The 21,379-nt window shown below is 47.9% G+C and overlaps 1 protein-coding gene across 1 annotated transcript; it reads left to right on the forward strand.

Annotated features, from left to right (window-relative positions):
* Positions 1–14,504: 14,504 nt before the first annotated feature.
* LOC125509612 (uncharacterized) lies at positions 14,505–20,172 on the forward strand. The gene is made up of 5 exons (XM_048674619.2): positions 14,505–14,764; positions 14,846–15,066; positions 16,577–16,681; positions 19,763–19,834; positions 19,922–20,172. The coding sequence occupies exons 1-5, from the start codon at positions 14,683–14,685 to the stop codon at positions 19,991–19,993; spliced, it is 552 nt and encodes a 183-aa protein (XP_048530576.1). The 5' UTR covers positions 14,505–14,682; the 3' UTR covers positions 19,994–20,172.
* Positions 20,173–21,379: the final 1,207 nt, after the last annotated feature.

Genomic DNA, 21,379 nt, shown 5'->3' on the forward strand with positions numbered 1-21,379 from the left:
TACCGTTGAAGCAAGATAAGACTAGTAGCGGCAAGAAAGTTGACAACATCTACGCCCACAACAAATTGTGTTCTACTCGCGCAAGAAGAACTACGCATAGACCTAGCTCTGATCCCACTGTTGGGGAACGTTGCAGAAAACAAAAATTTTCCTACGGTTTCACCAAGATCCATCTATGAGTTCATCTAGCAATGAGTAATTGGATGCATCTACATACCTTTGTAGATCGCGAGCGGAAGCGTTCAAAGAACAGGGATGAGCTAGTCATACACGACGTGATCCAAATCACCGGAGATCTTAGCACCGAACGGACGGCACCTCCGCGTTCAACACACGTACGGAACAGCCACGTCTCCTCCTTCTTGATCCAGCAAGAGCAGAGGAGAGGTTGAGGGAGATGGCACCAGCAGCAGCACGACGGCGTGGTGTTGTTGGAGCTGCAGTACTCCGGCAGGGCTTCGCCAAGCGCTATGGAGGAGGAGGAGGTGTTGGAGAGGGAGGAGGAGGCAACCAAAGGCGTGGGAGAAAAGCCCTCCTTCCCTCACTATATATAGGAGGGCAAAGGGGGGGGCGCCGGCCCTAGGAGATCCAATCTCCTAGGGTGGGGCGGCGGCCAAGGGGGGTTTCCCTCCCCCCCAAGGCACCTAGGAGGTGCCTTCCCCTCCTAGGACTCTTTCCCTTGTAACCCTAGGCGCATGGGCCTCTTGGGGCTGGTGCCCTTGGCCCATGTAGGCCAAGGAGCACCCCCTACAGCCCATGTGGCCCCCCGGGACAGATGGCCCCACCCGGTGGACCCCCGGGACCCTTCCGGTGGTCCCGGTACAATACCGATAACCCCGAAACTTGTCCTGATGCCCGAAACAGGACTTCCCATATATAAATCTTTACCTCCGGACCATTCCGGAACTCCTCGTGACGTCCGGGATCTCATCCGGGACTCCGAACAACATTCGGGTTACTGCATATACATATCCCTACAACCCTCGCGTCACCGAACCTTAAGTGTGTAGACCCTACGGGTTCGGGAGACATGTAGACATGACCGAGACCGCTCTCCGGTCAATAACCAACAGCGGGATCTGGATACCCATGTTGGCTCCCACATGCTCCTCGATGATCTCATCGAATGAACCACGATGTCGAGGATTCAAGCAACCCCGTATGCAATTCCCTTTGTCAATCGGTATGTTACTTGCCCGAGATTCGATCGTCGGTATCCCAATACCTCGTTCAATCTCGTTACCGGCAAGTCACTTTACTCGTACCGTAATGCATGATCCCGTGACCAGACACTTGGTCACTTTGAGCTCATAATGATGATGCATTACCGAGTGGGCCCGGTGATACCTCTCCGTCATACGGAGTGACAAATCCCAGTCTCGATCCGTGTCAACCCAACAGACACTTTCAGAGATACCTGTAGTGCACCTTTATAGTCACCCAGTTACGTTGTGACGTTTGGTACACCCAAAGCACTCCTACGGTATCTGGGAGTTACACGATCTCATGGTCTAAGGAAAAGATACTTGACATTGGAAAACTCTAGCAAACGAACTACACGATCTTGCGCTATGCTTAGGATTGGGTCTTGTCCATCACATCATTCTCCTAATGATGTGATCCCGTTATCAATGACATCCAATGTCCATAGCCAGGAAACCATGACTATCTGTTGATTAACGAGCTAGTCAACTAGAGGCTTACTAGGGACATGTTGGTGTCTGTTATTCACACATGTATTACGATTTCCGGATAATACAATTATAGCATGAATAGAGACAATTATCATGAACAAAGAAATATAATAATAATGCTTTTATTATTGCCTCTAGGGCATATTTCCAACAGCTCGTGGAGACGATCTCCATGCCATTAAATACTTGCCCCTCAAGCTTAAAGGGCCAGCTAGGCACTGGCTGAAAAGCCTCCCCGAAAACTCAATTGGAAGTTGGGAGGAGCTCGAGGACGCTTTCCGGGCCAATTTTCAAGGGACTTATGTCCGACCTCCGGATGCAGACGATTTAAGTCACATAATCCAACAATCTAGAGAGTCCGCCCGAAAGCTTTAGAACAGGTTCCTCACCAAGAAGAACCAAACAGTTGACAGTCCGGATGCCGAAGCCTTAGCAGCTTTTAAACACAGCGTCCGAGACGAATGGCTCATCAGACACCTCGGTCAAGAAAAACCGAGAACAATGGCAGCCCTAACAAACCTCATGACCCGCTTTTGTGCGGGCGAGGACAGCTGGTTGTCCCGTAGCAGCACCAGCAACCCAAGAACATCCGAAGTAAGGGATGGTAATCGTAAACCACGACGCAACAAAAACAAGCGTTGAAATAAAGAAGGTAGCCCAGATAATACGGCGGTAAATGCCGGATTCAGGGGCTCCTGACCAGGTCAGCAAAAAAAGCCTTTCAAAGGCAGAAGAGAAGGACAATCTGTCCTAAACAAAATTCTTGACAAGCTCTGTCAGATTCACGGCACCCCAGACAAACCTGCAAATCATACCCACAGAGAATGTTGGGTCTTCAAGCAGGCCGGTAAGCTAAACGCCGAACACAAAGGGGAGGAGACACCAAGCGAAGACGAGGATGAACCTCGCCAGCAAAGCACCGAAGGACAGAAAAAATTCCCACCAGAGGTTAAAACAGGAAACGTGATCAATGTGACAAGGAGGAGAAGCAATCACGCACTCCGATGCACACGCGCCATTGAGCCCTTCACCCCTAGGTCCAACCCCTGGTTGGCCTGCCCGATCACTTTTGATCGTAGGGATCACGATACACATGTCCGGCGCGAAGGACTGACGGCCTTGGTGTTAGATCCAATAATAAATGGGTACCATTTCACAAGGGTCCTCATGGACAGCGGTAGTGATCTCAATCTGATATATCAAGACACAGTCCGCAAAATGGGGATAGACCCGACACAAATAAGCCACAGTAATACTACCTTCAAGGGAGTAATACCAAGCCAAGAGGCCCACTGTACGGGCTCTCTACTACTAGAGGTGGTATTCGGTTCTCCCGATAACTTCCGAAGTGAAATGTTAACTTTTCACATCGCTCCATTCCGAAGTGATTTTCAAGCACTACTCGGAAGGGCGGCTTTCGCTTGTTTTAACGCAATACCGCATTATGCTTTTCTCAAGCTCAAGATGCCCGGTCCACGAGGCGTCATTACAATTAGCGGAAATACCAACCGTTCTTCACGTACGGAAGAGGACGCGGCGGCTCTAACAGCCGCACACTAGATGGCCTCACCAACCAGAAAAATGGCAGGTCGTCAAGACCACGGACACGGTTAGACGAGTCCGGCGTTCCATCATACATGTATAAGATTGGTTTTCAAACCCTCATAAAGCGATACCAGGGGCTTCCCGCGTGTAATCAGGGCCAGCCCGGCTCAACTAGGCTTCTCTGGAATTCTGATAACTCATTCTTCTTTTCGGCACGGCAACCTTCATCTAAGTTCTTTCCTTTTTGCAGGTTACAATCGTGCTACACCCATCCAGGACACGGCACAACGGAGACACATGTGCAGACGTGCAGCAGGGACCCGCCAAAAGGTTTCTTTTTAGATTAAGGCCCTGCGTAAACCTTTTTTACTGTCTCTTGTTGCTCACATCCTCCGGATACTCCACACAACCGAGAAGGATGCCGGCGTTATTGGCATGTGGCCACGCTAGGATTTTGCACGTACCTAGACACATGGGGTTTCTTATAAAGGGCATTGTTTAGCCCGGTATATGTTATAAAGACCAATCACCTTAGGGAGTGTTCGGCGTCGCGAGTTTGTCCCTATATGCATCAGCTCCGAATCATGTCTTTGGTCAAATGTTGGGTTTGCCCGGCTCCCACGTTTTGGTACCTTACGTTCCGTTATATCGGCTAAGGTAGCACTGGGAGAACTACTACGATTGTGCCCTGGTTCGTCCGGATGAGCACCTCAGTAGAGAAAGCCGAAAACTGACTGTCATGATATAGCAAGAGACTGGTCAACCACTCGATGACTAATTGGAATCTTCGGGATTCCTCTGCATTAACGAAGGGCCGTTTCCCGGTCATGTATGTACGCGCACCGTATTCGGACGAGCGCAGAAGTACCAGGGGCTATATAGTAGCCCCACTGTCAAACTCCTATGGCTAAGTGAAAGTGTTAAAGCAATATAGTCCGATTGCCTTGTTCGCTACGGTATCACCTCCTTAACGGACCAAGACGTTGGATCAAGTGTGGATATGCATCTTTTGCGAACACCCCCGCATTATATGCGTGGGGGCGGAAGCCGACGACTGCAAACTTGCAGGTTATATACATATATATATATATATATAAACGGCCGCATAGGAGGCATCATAGTACTTTCGGGCAAAAGTATAAATACAGCCTTGATTAATTCAAAAAAAACATTTTTTGTACAATGGGACTACATGTCACTGGAAAATAATATTCTTCGAGCACTGAGCCTCTATCGAGCGAGCGCCTTCAAGGACTTCTTCAAAGTAGTGCTCGGCAGCCACTCGGCCTATGGTCGAACCCTGTGCCGCAACAGTGGTGGCCTCCATCTCCGCCCAGTATGTTTTGACACGGGCTATGGCCATCCATGCACCTTCTATGCACGCTGATCTCTTTACAGCATCAATGCGTGGCACAACTTCAAGGAATTGTTGCACTAAGCTAAAGTAGCTACTCGGCCTCGGCCCTCCTGGCCACAGGTGATCCACAACGGAACTCATGGCAAGTCCGGACAACCTATGGAGCTCGGCCCAACCGGTCAATCGCTCATTCAGCAACAGCGGACGGACTGGAGCGTGAAACTGTGACCAGAACAGCTTCTCCACTTCGGGACCTTTCTGATCCTTGAAGTACTCGGCTGCATCAGCAGCACTTGCAGCCAAATCCATGTACTCGTCCGCAGAACTCCATAGCCGGTCCAGAGGAGCATACTTCGGATCTCCGAACTTAGTCCGCAACAAGAAGGGCTTTCCAGACACGATATCTGCAGCTTGATTCAGCTCCTCCTTCGTCGCTCTAATTTTGGAGCGGGCTTCCTTGGCAGCCACCCGGGCCTTCTCCAGGTCCGTCGCTTTCGCCCGATCTTCTTCTTCAAGCAGCCGGTAACGGTCAACAGCATCTTTTAATTCTACAGCCATCTTGGCTATTTTTTCCTTGCTCTCGCAATGCGCGGCATGTTCGGCCCTTAACTCTTCGACCGCCTTTAAAGCGGCCGCATTGCTACTCCTCGCTTGCTCCTTGGCTCGGGCAAGCTCCGCCCGAAGGGTCTCCATGGTGGCAGCTCCATCTGCAGTCACAACATATTAAAGATACTGGCATCATGCTGCTCTTACTATATGACGATCACCAGAAAAATCACTCACCCTGTGCCTCGTCAAGCCGCTTGTTGACAAGCACGATGTAGGCATCTGCCGCATCTAGCTGCCGCTTTAGTTCGGCAAACCCATCAGTCCGGCTAGCCACCGGAGTTTCAAGCACCTGCACATAAAGGCGGTCTGGTTATTACCTGGGACCATGATCCTCTGTTTGCCGCCGTTCTCGACGACAACCAGAGTCTCAGGGGCTACTATCTGCATGGGCATACCTAACGTATGTGGTACTGTTAAAGGCATACATGATTTCACGTACCTCGAAGCCTTTTAGCAGACTCATAAAAGCTTCGTGCAAACCGCTTTCGGCGGATGAAATCCTTTCAATTACCGTACCCATTAGTGTACGATGTGCTTCCGAGATGACAGCTTGCCCCAGAAGATCCTTCAGCATGTTCGGCCGCACACTGTACGGACCCTTGCTGTCGCTCTCCTCAGGAGCCGGATACTGGGGATGCCGGGCAGCCAAAGGGTTATCTTCCGGCGATATTGGATCCGGAGATACCCTTCGCGACGACACTTCAAGGTCTCCCGCTTCTTGAGCTGGGGAGTCCGGGGGAGGCGTTTCGCTCTCCATCATCTCCGGAAGAAGATCCCCCGAAGATGAACTCTGTCGAGAAGAGCTGCGATCCGGACTACAATTTACAAGCATCGGTTATTGTCTTCGGAAGCAAGGTAGGATATCTTCACTATCAAGTACTTTTTGATTACTTACAGCTCGGTAGAGGGCTAATCCCCGCGCGGACATTGTGCGGCAAGAATACCCTCCGAGGCAGGACCCTCTGGCGGAGATTTCTTCTCCTGTTTGGAAACCTTAGTTTCCGGATCTTCAGAGGTAGTCCTCTTCCTTCCCCGGGGAGGGAGAATGTCAGATTCTCCCCCTTGGTTATCCTCCCTTGCGGAGGCACTCATTCCCTCAATTGGAATAGGTAGCGATGGAGGCCCGCTTTCACCCTCTTTATTCCCCCCTTCATCTTCCTTTGAGGGTACTAGACGAGGTGCTGGCTCGAGCATCTTTTCCAGCACCGGATTGTCCAAGCCTTCAGGAAGGGGGGCCGAACACCGGATCATCTTCGCCTTTGCTATCCAGTCCTGGTCAAAGAGTGATTCGTCAGAATGATGTCATGATAAACAAAAGGACAGTGTGTTCGGCCAGGGGATTACTTACTTGGGCAGCGGGGCGGTTGCAGCTCGAGCCCACGTCCTCGGTAGTGTCCGGACACTCTATTTGGGGTCCGAAGAACGATTTGTACATCTCCTCGTGCGTCATGCCGAGGAAATGCTGAATAGTGCGCGGTCCTTCCGGGTTGAATTCCCACATACGGAGGGGCCGGCGTTTGCAAGGCTGGACTTGACGAACCATCATAACTTGCATTACCATAACCAGACTGAAATCTCCCTCAAAGAGATCTCGGATACGGCTCTGCAGTATTGGCACGTCCTTGGCTGGACCCCAGCTCAGCCCCCTGCTGATCCATGACATCAATTGTGGTGGGGGGGCCTGAGCGAAAGGTGGGGGCAGCTACCCATTTGGCACTTCGGGGAGCTGTGACGTAAAACCACTCCCGTTGCCACAATCCGGACACCTATGGAAAGGAACCCTTTGGCCATGGAGTGTCAGCAATTTTGCTTATTAAAGCACCTCCGCACGCTGCGTACTGCCCCTCGATCATCTTCGGCTTCACATCGAAGGTCTTGAGCCACAGGCCGAAGTGAGGGGTAATGTGGAGGAAGGCCTCACGCACGACAATAAATGATGAGATGTGAAGAAGGGAATCCGGGGCCAGATCGTGAAAATCCAGCCTGTAATAGAACATAAGACCCCTAACAAAGGGATCCAGAGTGAGGCCTAGTCCTCGGAGGAAGTGGGAGACGAACACAACGCTCTCGTTGGGTTCGGGAGTAGGGATGACCTGCCCTCGGGCAGGCAGCCTATGCGAAATTTCGGCGGTCAGATATCTGGCCTCCCTCAACTTCTTGATGTCCTCCTCCGTGACGGAGGAAGGCACCCACCGGCCTTGAAGGCTGGATCCGGACATGATTGAAGGTCCGAAGCACCTGACCTGAGTTTTGGGTGTTAGAACTCGAGGCGGGGGGAGGATTCAATTGAGCACAGGAGGGAAAAAGAAAAGGCCTTGTCCCTTTATAAAGGGGATGCATATCAGGCGTCCTCCTCGTGGCCGTTCGAGACTTACCTAAGATCTAGGAGTCATACCAACATGCACGGTTGGGTTACCCACGTTTGTATTGATGAGAATCCCGTGATAAGGGGAACACGATCTCTGCTTTGACAAGACGTGTCAAGAAACCGCCTCGCGTCATGTGCGGGGCTGGTTAAATAAAAACGGTTCTAATAATTACCGGGCCGTGGCGTGATGTCATGCTGCCAAAACGCGTCAGCAGATTAGATTTGTGAAAATATTATTCTCTCTACGGTGGTATGTGGAACTTATTTTGCAGGGTCGGACACTATCCTTGTATTCAAACTCTTCCGTGGTGTATTCTAAGGAGGAACCCGCCTTGCAATGCCGAAGACAACACTGCGCCGGACTCATCGTCATTGAAGCCTGGTTCAGGGGCTACTGAGGGAGTCCTAGATTAGGGGGTCTCCGGATAGCCGGACTATATCCTTTGGCCGGACTGTTGGACTATGAAGATACAAGATTGAAGACTTCGTCCCGTGTCCGGATGGGACTCTACTTGGCGTGGAAGGCAAGCTAGGCAATACGGATATGGATATCTCCCCCTTTGTAACCGACCTTGTGTAACCCTAGCCCCCTCCGGTGTCTATATAAACCGGAGGGTTTTAGTCCATAGGACAACAGACAATCATACTATAGGCTAGCTTCTAGGGTTTAGCCTCTCTGATCTCGTGGTAGATCAACTCTTGTAATACTCATATCATCAAGAACAATCAAGCAGGACGTAGGGTATTACCTCTATCAAGAGGGCCCGAGCCTAGGTAAACATCGTGTCCCCTGCCTCCTGTTACCATCCGCCTTAGATGCATAGTTCGGGACCCCCTACCCGAGATCCGCCGGTTTTCACACCGACAGCCCCCCTCTCCCTTCCTTCTCCACTCCCCTCCTTTCCCCCCTTCTCCTAGTTGGACCAGGAAAGGAGGAAACCTACTCCTACTAGGAGTAGGAATCCTACTCCCTTGGCGCGCCCCTCCTAGGGCCGGCCTCCTCCTCCCTTGCTCCTTTATATACGGGGGCGGGGGGCACCCCAAGACACACAAGTTGATCTGTTGATCTCTCCCAGCCGTGTGCGGTGCCCCCTCCACCATATTCCACCTCGGTCATATCGTAGCGGTGCTTAGGCGAAGCCCTGCGTCGGTAGCAACATCATCACCGTCATCACGCCGTCGTGCTAAGGAAACTCTCCCGTGAAGCTCTGCTAGATCGGAGTTTGCGGGGCATCATCGAGCTGAACGTGTGCTGAACTCGGAGGTGCCGTGCGTTCGGTACTTGGATCGGTCGGATCATGAAGACGTGCGACTACATCAACCGCGTTGTGCTAACGCTTCCGCTTTCGGTCTACAAGGGTACGTGGACAACACTCTCCCCTCTCGTTGCTATGCATCACCATGATCCTGTGTGTGCATAGGATTTTTTTTGAAATTACTACGTTCCCCAACACTTGCATTGGCATCTGATCTTTACATGAGAAGGATACATGTGGCGAGTGATTGTGATTTGTGAAGCAATTGTAAAGCGCCTGAAGAGCCCATATGTGGGAACCATCTCAACTGTTATTCAAGACATAAAGAAGAAGTTTGAAGATTTTGAAGCCGTCATTTTTTAGCATAACAAGAGGGGGATGAACTGGGAGGCTCATGATCTTGCTGGAGCCTCTACAACTTTAGATTTAGGGCGGTGTGTATGGCTTCTTAACCCTCTTTTTTTAGGTAAACATGGCCGCTTTATTGATTGATAGTAATGGGTACAATAGAGATGTCATTTGGCTGGAGAAGCCAAACGTGGCGACCATGGCTGCTTAACCCTCCTGAATTGGTTTATATCGAATGTATTGTCGTGATTGAATAAAATGGAGTGTTAACCCCTCGAAAAATGAAAAATAAAGCCACCCATAAACCTGAAGTAGATTTCTTTCAATCAAAGCAGCCCTTGGACTCGAGAAAGCCTTTCTATCAGGAGGGCGCATCCTTGCCACAGCAGAAGAAAGCCCGTCATTTTTCTCCATATTTTGCTCCATCCACAGCAAAGAACAAGCCCAAAGGTTGTTCTTTACCGCGTCGCCCCTCTCAACCAGCCCAACCCCAAACGGCCGATGCACGGCCGCCAGCCCGCCACCCTCCACTCGTCTCTACGCGACAGCCAGTACACAAACAGGCAATGAAGTGGGACAGTGAGCTCCTCTGGAAACCTTGCCACCCCCAGTCTCGCTCGAGCACAAATACAAGCTTTGGAAAAGAAAAATCCCCGATGGCTCCGTCTGCTTCACACGCCGGCGTCACGCTCATGCGCCTCCCTCACTGCCCGTGCCGAGTTCCCTGCCACAGCAAGGTGCGCTAGCTTCCGCCTCACTTTCGGATCCTGTGAAAATACAAGTACAAGAGCTTTAAATACATGTTTTTGAAATACTCTTTCGAAATACACGTTATACAATTCTTGTATATATCTTGGAATATATTTTTTATACACATCAACATTTTTTCAAATATATGTTTTGAAATTTTTTCCGTTATGTGTTAAAAAAATTTTTGTGTTATATCCGTCTGAATGATAAGAAACATTTTTATCTATGCAAACATTTTCTTACATTTTATAGACATTTTTTTTTCAAAATAGTACAAGCATATATTTTGTAAGTGTCACGTGCATTTTTTTAATTATGTGAACATTTTTGTGCTGCATAATTTTATTAAAAAATCATATACATTTTTTTGAAACATGTGAGCATTTTTTAAAATTACACGGACAATTTACATTGCGTTGCGGTGAACATTTTAAAATCATGTAAACAGTTTTCTAAAAGTTACATGAACATAAAAAAATGTTAGGTTTTCATGTATCTCTTAAGGGTCTAAATTATACATGAATATGCGGTTTATATGAGAAAATTATGTTCCAGGGAAGGAAAATGATGTGTTGTCGAACGGAAAGAAGAAGAAAAAAAATGGAGGATAGCGTACGTGTACGAAACAAAGCTAGGGTTACATAGACCGGAGGAAGCTAGTCCAAGTAAATTAAGCTAAACGGAGGCCTAAGACTGGACAACCGCAAAAAAAATATGAAAATACAATGGAAGAGAAAAACAGAAAAAGGAAATATTGACATCAACTTAGATATAACATATAGTTATGTCACATCTAATAGATGGGTTTAGACACACCCATTGACTCTACGGTAGAATTTTGGAATTTCTGTTGGACTGTAATATCCAAGGAATGTCATATCTAGGATCAAAGGAACTACCCTTTTTCCCATGCGGGTTTGGTAGAGCGAACCATTACGTTGGCTTGAAGGAAACCCAGCCCCAGGGCGAACCCCCTCCGCCCGAGCTATGTGTGGTTTGTACCGATTTCTATTAGGAATCATCTACGACGAGTGGCTATCGGGGCCTGCCCAATACTGTAGCAGAGAAAGAGTTCTTTCCTTTTTTGGGAGGATTTTCCACTGTTTGTCGCAAGGTTTTTTCTGCTTTTTTCCTTTTCTTCTTATTTTTTCTTTGACTTCCTATGTTTTTTTCTTTTATTTTTACTTATTTTCTTCGGGTTCTTTACTTTCCTTTTTCTTTCAACATATATCTATTTTTCATACCCATTTTATATTTTTCATATACATCCGGAATATTTTTATACAAGGTTAAAATTTTCAAATACATTATTAAACTTTTTTAAATATATATTGTGATGCCTACTTTTCATACATATTGTACATTTTTCGTATAGGTCTAGAATTTTTTGTATATATATTTAAAAAATTTAGATGCATGATTAATATTTTTATTCAAATACTGGTTTTGAACAATTTTTTTGAATACATGGTTAACCAATTTATATGATTACTTTTGAATACGTCACAAACATTTCTTTTGATTGGTACGGAATATATTTTTTGAATTACATGAACATTTCTTTACATTGTATAGCATTTAAAAAATATATATTATGTTCATTTATGAGAAACATGAACATTTTTGAAATGTCACATACATTTCTTAATGATATAACCATTTTAAAAATATGTTGTCTTGTACTATTAGGCCTCCTTTGGTTCATAGGATAGAAATTTTATAAGAATAGGAAAATCATAGGAAGTGAGATGACATGCATCTCAATTCCTATAGAGGAAGAGATGTCATTTGGTTTTTTTTAGAAAAGGAGGATGACCCCCGGCCTCTGCATCTGGGAGATGCATACGGCCACTTTATTGATTATTCTCGAGAGCCTTACAAAGTATTACAAACAATATACCTGAATCCACAATCTTGGTAACATATGTCATTACTCCTATCCATATGATGAAGGGGTGCTAACTGGGCCACTACCCTAAACCACTCACCTAAGCCTAACATCAAAAGCCGGAAGCCCCAGCCGAGCCACATACCGGGTCTGGGGCACAATCCGGTCAGACGCACTCGTGTGTCGTCGTCGCCATCTTCCACAGGTCCGTCTTCAGATCATATTGAGGCTTCTACCTTGTCTGGCCACTCTGCCATCGACGCCCCCATGACGCCAGACAGCTTCCTCCTCCTGCACGAGTCCATCTCCGCGCATCAGATGCCGAGTCTCCACAACACCATGCCGCCGAGATCCGCCACCATCAATATGTAAGATGAAGCACCGCTCCACCAAAGTCGCCGTCATCTAGTCCCTCGAGTCCGTGTGCACCTCCAAGAATGACGCCCCCAGGGGGGAAACGACACCAGAGAGCCGCCGTCATCCGATCTACTGATCTAGGGTTTCCCCCGGAGGTAGCAGAGAGTGGCCTTGAACATCTCCACGGCGATGCCTTCAGGAAGGGAACGACGCAGACAACGTCGCCATAGCCGGCCTTGGCAATAGCCAATAGCAGGTTTTCACCCAGATCTGATCGAAGACCTCCATCTCTCGTGCACGGGTCGCCGCCGTCCTTGCCGGGATCTGGATGATCCCTCTTGCCATATCTCAGCACAGAGAAGCCCCCCCACCGAGACCCGTCGGCCGAGCAGGGGAGGCCGAGGCCGCGCCCACAGGTCAGATCGGTGATGGATCCAAGCCCGCGCCGCCGCCCCGAAATCAGCCCTGTGCGCAGCCGCCACCGCCTGCCGAGGCTCGCCGCCGCGTGCCGCGCGCCCCGCCACCGCTCGCCGAGGCCTGCCACCGCACGACACCGCCGCCTGCCGCCTAGATCCGCCGCCCACGAAAGAAGGGGAGTCGGGAGAGGGAGTCCCGCCGCCGCCGCCGTCTGCCACGCGGGTTTCACCCGGCGGCGTCACCCGGTGGCGGCGCGAGGAGGGGAGAAGGAGAGGGCGGCGGCGGTGCCTAGGGTTGGAGGCCCCCGAGTCGCCCAGGGCCTAGAGATGTCATTTGGTGCATAGGATAGGAATTTTTTCATTGAGTCTAGGCTAATGTTTTTTTTCCTCCAAAATGTGAAGGATTGAATCCTATCCTACATAGGAATAGGAATCCATTCTTACAAACCAAAGGACTTCAAAGGATTTTTTTTCTTCGCAAATCCTATCCTATAGAATTTCTATAAAATTCCTACAAACCAAAGGAAGCCTCAAGTTGTGCATCGTCTAACTCGGAGAAGGGCAAGGCTCCCGGCCTCTGTACATCATTGATGCACACGTTTAGAAAGATTAGAACAAGTTTTGAGTCTAGACACATCAGCTTCACAAAAATATGAGTCCATCCATTGGTCTTGCCACAACCAACATCTTCATCATCTGCTGATAGCTTATTACAGGGGTGCTGATTATCCTTCGGTAAATCGACACAAGACCGAATGAATTATATGGTACCTAAAACAACGTTTGCAGGAAAGGATTGCCGCTCATACCTCCATGTTTACAGGTTCAACAAAAAGGCCAATCGTTGGATTATCACCTAGCTTACCAAACATCGTTAATAAGGCATGAGGCATGTACGTCAACGCTGCTTGGACCAGTCAAGGAGATTGATAATGATTCACAAAAAAAAGGAGATTGATAATGATTTTCGCCTAAAGAGAATGCATGTTGCTCCTTGATCCTCAATGTTGTTGTTCACAAACTTTTGTCAACCTGTGCTTGCGCGCTAGATGGCTCCGTAAGCATCATCGACGCACCATTGAATCCTATAAGAATACTTTGCCCATGTCAGGATCACGAAAGAGGTTTGATGTCCCAAAGTAGCCGCGTTGACCTAGTTGTTGATGTTGGGACACCACGTCATGTGTTGGCTTGAACTCGGTCGCATCTAAGATGCTATCCAATCAATTCGCCTCCTGATGGTTCCCAATTTCACAATAGTTGCTCGTGTCATGCCAAAACCCAACGTCGACACATTGATGCCCGACAAGTGATAGGGGCACACATGATCTAAGCACGTTGTCCTTGGCATGAAAGGTCCATCCATGTATCTTCCGTCGAGACGATCAGGGTCAGTTCTTGGGAGCTTTAGCGGTGACCGTTCAGGGCCAAGTTGAGCCGGGGATTTTGGAAGCTATGGCTTTCAACGAAGGTCTTGCACTGTCATCTGATCTTTACACTAGAAGGATACCTGCGGTGACAGATTGTGAGGCTCATGATACCTGCGGAGAACTATAAAGCCAGGCCCAAAGAGCCCATATTTGGGAACCAGCTCAACCATTATTCAAGACATAAAGAATAAGTTTGAAGACTTCGAAGCTATCATTTTTTAGCAGGAGAAGAGAGAGATTTTCTTTTGAGACAAAGGAGAAGAGAGAGATGAACTGGGAGGCTCATGATATTGCTAGAGCGTGTACAACTCTAGAGTTTGCTTCACAACCAAAGCAGCCCTGGACTCGAGAAAGCATTTCTATCAGGAGCGCGCGTCAGTCCATGTCACAGCACAAAGCCCGTCATTTTTCTGCGCACCTTGCTCCAGCAATCAGCAGAGAACAAGCCCAAAGGTTGTTCTTTACCGCGCCGCCCCTCTCAACCAGCCCAACCCCCAAACGGCCGACGCAGGGCCGCCAGCCCGCCACCCTCCGCTCGTGTCTGTGCGCGACGGCCAGTACACACTACACAGACAGGCAATGGTGCTGTGAGCTCCTCCGGAAACCTCGCCACCCCCAGTCTCGCTCGAGCAGAACTACAAGCTTGGGAAAAAAAAAATCTCCGATGGCTCCGCCCGCTTCGCACGCCGGCGCCGCGCTGGTGCGCCTCCCACCCCGCCGCGCGCCGAGCTCCCTGCCGCAGCAAGGTGCGCTTAGCTTCCGCCTCTCACTTTCGGATCCCGTGAAAATGCAAGTACGAGAGCTTTAAAACCCTAGCCCTGCTCAAGGTTTTGGCCGCGCCGGAGCCTCGCGGGTGGCCGTGCGTGCCACCAAGGACTCGGACGGGTTCAGACGTCTGGTCTCTGAGAAGCCCGAGTGGCCGGCGCCGGCGCCGGCGAAGCGGGAGGGGCTGGATGGTTTCGGCCGGGAGGCGAGCAATGGGGAGGAAGACGGGCAGGTGCAGGGCGAGCTGGCTCCGTGGAGCGTTCTCAACCAGCTGGGCGTCGAGGTGAGCGCGTGCACCCGCCTTGGTATTTGTCGATTTGTATGCAAGGAATCTGTCTTGGTCGAGGCTTCAGTGTGTTTGTTTAACATATAGATTGGGGCTGATTGCCTGGGTGTTCAGATGAGCTCCAGGATGTACCTTATTTGTTCCACATTGAGAAAACAAGCAAGTTGCCATTGCCATCTTTGGGTTATGGTGATGAACGTGCTGGAGTTTGATATCGAGTTACGGTAGTTTAAACAGATTTGGTAGAGCACAGTTACCTGAAATTACCCAAATTTCAGGCAATTTTCAGCCCCTGGTCTGCACAGTGATTTGTGCGCTTCTTCGTCCCGTCTGGTGGTGCAAGTACTTGCCGGAGCTGCAAGGTGGAGCAGACATGGTGGTCGAGGAGAGAATGGGTGACCTCCCTGAAGAGATTGTAAGAGTTGCGAGGCAGAGCTGACTCTGGTGGCCTTGCTGGAGAGGTTAGTTGGTAGGTCTTCTGAGTGGGGTTTGGGGTTCACCGGTACCAGAGATGCACTCATGCTCTCTGTGCTTAGTGGGAAGGTCAATGGGGGTCGACCGCCGGCCTCGGGTGACGGGCTGGTGTTGGAGAGCGGGTTGACGAGGAGAAGGGGGACATTTAGAGTTGGGGTCAATGGAGAAAAAGCAGTTAACGAAATTTCGGTCACATACTCACATGTGTATGAGGTGGTTCCTTAGTTAGTTAGTTATATATTAGTTGGTACTTGATCTAAGTTTTTTGCCGGCTCCTAAAGTGAATGCTTAGAGAGTGATTGTGTTCTCTTTACTGATATAGAGATGCGAATGTGTGATGACAGTCTGTTCACCTTCTCCTCTTGCTTCTGACATCTGGGATCATCACAAAGTTCTAGCAAGACCTACATATGCATGGACAGATCCCGATAACTGTCCTCCAAATTCAGAATCCAGATTCAAATCGTGGGCGTTTTGTGAACAAACAGAAACAGTTGCCTTTGCATCCCCAGCCAAAGCCCATCCAAATGAAGTAGTTCTGCTGATGTTACAACTGATTTCTCTGTGCTTTTATTTTTTTCATAGAAGCACATATGCGTCTAAGCAAAGAAAAACTATCTGTTCAAGTGCATATATTTCTAAAGGTAAACACTTTATGATACACTAAGTTGAAGGTTTGTTTTCAAAAGACAATGAGTAACAGCAGCAATTTATATGTTGGATTCAGAATCTCTGTTAATTTGGTCGCACTGTTTTGCCCTTATAATTACATTCAGCTACTTTCTGGATCTTATGTAACGAAAATGTACTATTCTTTTCAGTTCATGCAGCTGTAATTTTGATACATGAGATTGAGCGAATATTTTACATTCACCAGGGACGATATAATTTTTTGGAACTCTCTTGTTCTTAAATCCCATTAAATTTCTTTCAGGGCCGCTCTTGCTGTGAAAACTGCTATTTTGTACTATTCTGTGCACTGGTTGCGGTAATGCAATTTCAATGGACTAACTCTGTGAACTGTCTTATGTAGTTGGATTCTGACAGTTCATATACTGCTCTAGTCTATGGGTCCTCCGCCATTGTTGCTATTTGGATATCATCAATAGTGGTTTCTGCACTTGAATCAGTCCCCGTGGTACGTTTATTTCTATTTCTCACACTCTTGTCCCGTCCTGGTCCCAATGCATGCACTTGAGAGTGGGGATTATCGTTTACATCATAATATGTGTCTGGTTTGAAAACTGGCTAGCTTTGGACCTGCCGCCATTTATTTGTAGACATCAATTGGAATAGGAAAAATGAAATCAGACTTCCATTTCCATGACTTGCTTATGACACTTCAAATAGCATGATATGACAAAAAGACAAGAATTACCAATCAAAAGTTTGTTTTGGAGAAAGCATATATAGCTAAAAAGGGAGCATACTCCTGGAATCGCAAAATATATGTCTTATTCTTTTGGTCCTAAGACTCTTTTTAGTTTGCCCAAGTTTATAAAATAAATATCGATATATGTGATACCAAAAAGATGCACCATGGAAATATATTTTATGATGTCTTATTTTTGTGGTCCTAAGTCACCAGAGAGAATCACATCTAGTGACTTTTAGTAGTGATCAACACTAGCCAGATTGATTTCATCCTCTCGAGAAGAGAAGACAGGCGTGCATGCCTAGATTGTAAGGTGATACCTGGAGAGAGTGTTGTCCCTCAGCATAAGCTCGTGGTGGCTGATTTTCGCTTTTGGATTCGTGTCCAGTGGGATAAGCGTGCGGAAGTCGCTAGAACAAGGTGGTGGAAGCTCAAGGGGGAGGTAGCTCAAACATTCAAGGAGAGGGTCATTAAGGAGGGCCCTTGGGGGGAAGGAGGTGATGCAAACAATATGTGGATGAAGAGGCGACTTGCATTCGTAAGGTGGCCTCAGAGGAGTTTGGAGTGTCCAGGGAAGTAGAAGAGAAGCTAAAGATACCTGGTGGTGGAATGATGATGTCCATAAGGCTATTAAGGAGAAGAAAGATTGTTTTAGATGCCTATACCTAGATAGGAGTGCAGACAACATAGGGAAGTACAAGATGGCAAAGACGGCTGCAAAGCGAGCTGTGAGTGAAGCAAGGGGTCGGGCATATGAGGACCTCTACCAGCGGTTAGACATGAAGGAAGGCGAAAGGGACATCTATAAGATGGCCAAGATCCGAGAGAGGAAGGCGAGAGATGTTGACCAAGTCAAATGCATCAAGGATGGAGCAGACCAGCTCCTGGTGAAGGACGAGGAGATTAAGCATAGATGGTGGGAGTATTTCGACAACCTGTTCGGTGGGGAGAATAATAGCTCTACCATTGAACTGGACAGACTCCTTTGATGATACCAGCAGGCATTTTGTGCGGCGAATCCAGGAGTCGGAGGCCAAGGAGGCCTTAAAAAGGATGAAAGGAGGCAAGGCGATGGGCCCTGATTGTATCCCCATTGAGGTGTGGAGAGGCCTCGGAAACAGCTATAGTATGGCTAAGCTTTTCAACCTCATTTTTGGGCAAACAAGATGCCAGAAGAATGGAGACGGAGTATATTAGTACTAATCTTAAAGAACAAGGGGGATGTTCAGAGTTGTACTAATTACCGTGGAATTAAGCTGATGAGCCATACAATGAAGCTATGGGAGAGAGTCATTGAGCACCGCTTAAGAAGTATGACAAGCGTGACCAAAAATCAGTTTGGTTTCATGCTTGGGAGGTCGACCATGGAAGCCATTTCTTGGTACAACTCATGGAGAGATACAGGGAGCAAAAGAAGGACCTACATATGGTGTTCATTGACTTAGAGAAGGCCTACGATAAGATACCGCGGAATGTCATGTGGTGGGCCTTGGAGAAACACAAAGTCCCAGCAAAGTACATTGCCCTCATCAAGGAAATGTATGATAATGTTGTGACAAGTGTTCGAACAAGTGACGGCGACACTGATGACTTCCCGATTAAAATAGGACTGCACCAGGGGTCAGCTTTGAGCCCTTGTCTTTTCGCTCTGGTGATGGATGAGGTCACAAGGGATATACAAGGAGATATCCCATGGTGTATGCTCTTTGCGGATGATGTGGTGCTAGTCGATGATAGTCGGACGGGGGTCAATAGGAAGTTAGAGCTATGGAGACAGACCTTAGAATCCAAAGGTTTTAGACTTAGTAGGACTAAAACCGAGTACATGAGGTGCGGTTTCGGTACTGCTAGGCACGAGGAGGAGGAGGGTAGCCTTGATGGACAGGTGGTGCCTCGGAAGGACACCTTTTGATATTTGGGGTCAATGTTGCAGAAGGATGGGGATATCGATGAAGATGTGAATCATCGAATCAAAGCCGGATGGATGAAGTGGCGCCAAGCTTCTGGCATTCTCTGTGATAAGAGAGTGCCACAAAAGCTAAAAGGCAAGTTCTATAGGACGGCGGTTCGACCCGCAATGTTGTATGGCGCTGAGTGTTGGCCGACTAAAAGGCGACATGTTCAACAGTTAGGTGTGGTGGTCTGGTGGAGATGCGCATGTTGAGATGGATGTGTGGCCATGCAAGGAAGGACCGAGTCCGGAATGATGATATACGAGATAGAGTTGGGGTAGCGCCGATTGAAGAGAAGTTTGTTCAACATCGTCTGAGATGGTTTGGGCATATTCAGCGCAGGCCTCCAGAAGCGTCAGTGCATAGCGGATGGCTAAAGCGCGCTAATAATGTCAAGATAGGTCGGGGTAGACCGGACTTGACATGGGAGGAGTCCGTAAAGAGGGATCTGAAGGACTGGAGTGATATCACGAGAGAACTAGCCATGGACAGGGGTGTGTGGAAGCTTGCTATCCATGTGCCAGAACCATGAGTTGGTTGAGAGATCTTATGGGTTTCACCTCTAGCCTATCCCAACTGTTTGGTATTGTTGACGTGGATTTTTTTTCTATAAACTTTGGTCAAACTTAAGAGAGTTTGATTTAGGACAAAACAAATAGGGCTTACATTTTGGGAAGGAAGGAGTAGTTTATTTGCTGGAAATGGTGAGCAGTGCAAACTTTGATTCCACGAACGGGTAGAATCTGGTTTGATCTTAGTGGAACAGTTACCTGATCATACTCAGCAATTGTACCAGCTCTAAAAACACCCCCTTCTTTAAATAAGTTCTGAAATAACCTAGGAAACGCGCATGGAAATTTGTGAATCTCATAATACGACTGTACATGGGCAGGTTCCTCAGGTGATGGAAGTGGTTGGCCTCGGCTTCACAGTTTGGTTCACCTCGCGATATCTGATATTTAAGGTGATTAGTGTACCCAGTCTCAGTTTGAAGTTTGAACTGATAAATACCCACGGCGGTGGACTGACATTTCTACCACTTATGATGCAGGAAAACAGGGACGAGTTGATCATGAGAATCAGCTCCATCAAGAAGCAGGTACTTGGGTCTCGTGACGACTGAGCAATTTCCGGGCGGTCTGTTGTAGTTGTAGTGAAAAGATGCTGCACTGAAACATGGATGGTGTTTTTGAAGAGATGACCTGGTACCCATACCTGCTTTCCCTTTTTCGACAAAAAATGTTCTGAATAATTAGTATATTTTATTTCCAGGCCTGCCTTGAGATCGTGTCCGTTTCTAAATTAGTTTTAGCAAGTCGTGTCACTGGACCGTTGCGCCTTTCTGTCACACCGTTGGAATAAAGTGTAGGTGCCGGGCAATGGGCAATGGGCAATGCCGGCTTGCGGAATTCTTTGTGTTGCATGCGACCCGCTGGGGCGGCTAATTATTCAAGTCATCGTTCATGACTATGAGGGCAGCTTCGTCAGGTGGCTGCAAACAGTCTCTGTCACGGGGTTCAGTTGCAATCACAGAGGAGTTTTTTAACTTGATTAGCATATATCTCCGTGGCCTACTTTGGTTGGTGTTTGTATATTTTGGCCCCCAGCCAGGTTGAGGTTGGTCCTCGTTGCAATGAGAATCGCCGCCCCTCACCAACTTTTTTTTGATAAAGCCCTCACCAACTAACCAGGTTATTTTTCCTTAAATGCATATAAAGCCATGTTATTTTCTTTAATTTTTCTGTAAGCCATTTCGTTCCGCACCGATGCTAATTTTACCTGGCATCGTTAAATGATCAATAATATATGGCTGTGTGCATCACCCGATGTAGAGGTAGAGGGTTATTTCCTCTTTCAGAAAAAAGCAAAACTACTCCCAAATAGGGAAAACGGTTAAAAAATTTCTTGCTCTGGCTGTGAAAAGCAATTTTGGTTTCCTGGGTTTAGCGATTCATATAGGCCACAGAAAGGTAAGGTCAATTGAGCTGCGCAAAAGGGCAGCAGATCAGTCTTGTCAAGCTGTCAACCATTTTATTTTTTATTTTTTGCGAGAGCAATCATTTTGAATACTGAAGCGTTTAACACATCACCACAGTGCAGAGGAGGCAATCGCTTTCGTTTTTTTTTTTTGAGACATAGGCAATGCTTTCGTAAAAGGCTAAAAACTGAGGGCTCAGTTGGCCTTTTAGCACATCGCAGTCGGAAGGAGGCAATCGCTTTCCTAAATGGCCATTAGCGCTGAGCATGAGGCAGGACTCAGTTGGGGTTTCTGACCGGTGGCTGTGGCCTGCGGGGGCGAGACGGCCATTAGCGACGCGACCAGGCAAGAGAGGCGGATGAGCGTCGGATTAGTCTATTCACAGAGGGTCAATAAACCGAGCAGTTTCGGCCATCGGCTTCTTCCTCTGCAATGGAATCTTAGCAGCTCTCCTGCTAGCTTTCAAAAAATAGAACACAGAGGGGGCATGGATAATAACAAAGATGAGAAATTAGTCTATTGACCAGAACA

Source organism: Triticum urartu, chromosome 5A (assembly GCF_056163025.1).
Source record: "Triticum urartu cultivar PI428250 chromosome 5A, HENAU_Tu73, whole genome shotgun sequence".
In the NCBI taxonomy this organism is placed as follows: Eukaryota; Viridiplantae; Streptophyta; class Magnoliopsida; order Poales; family Poaceae; genus Triticum; species Triticum urartu.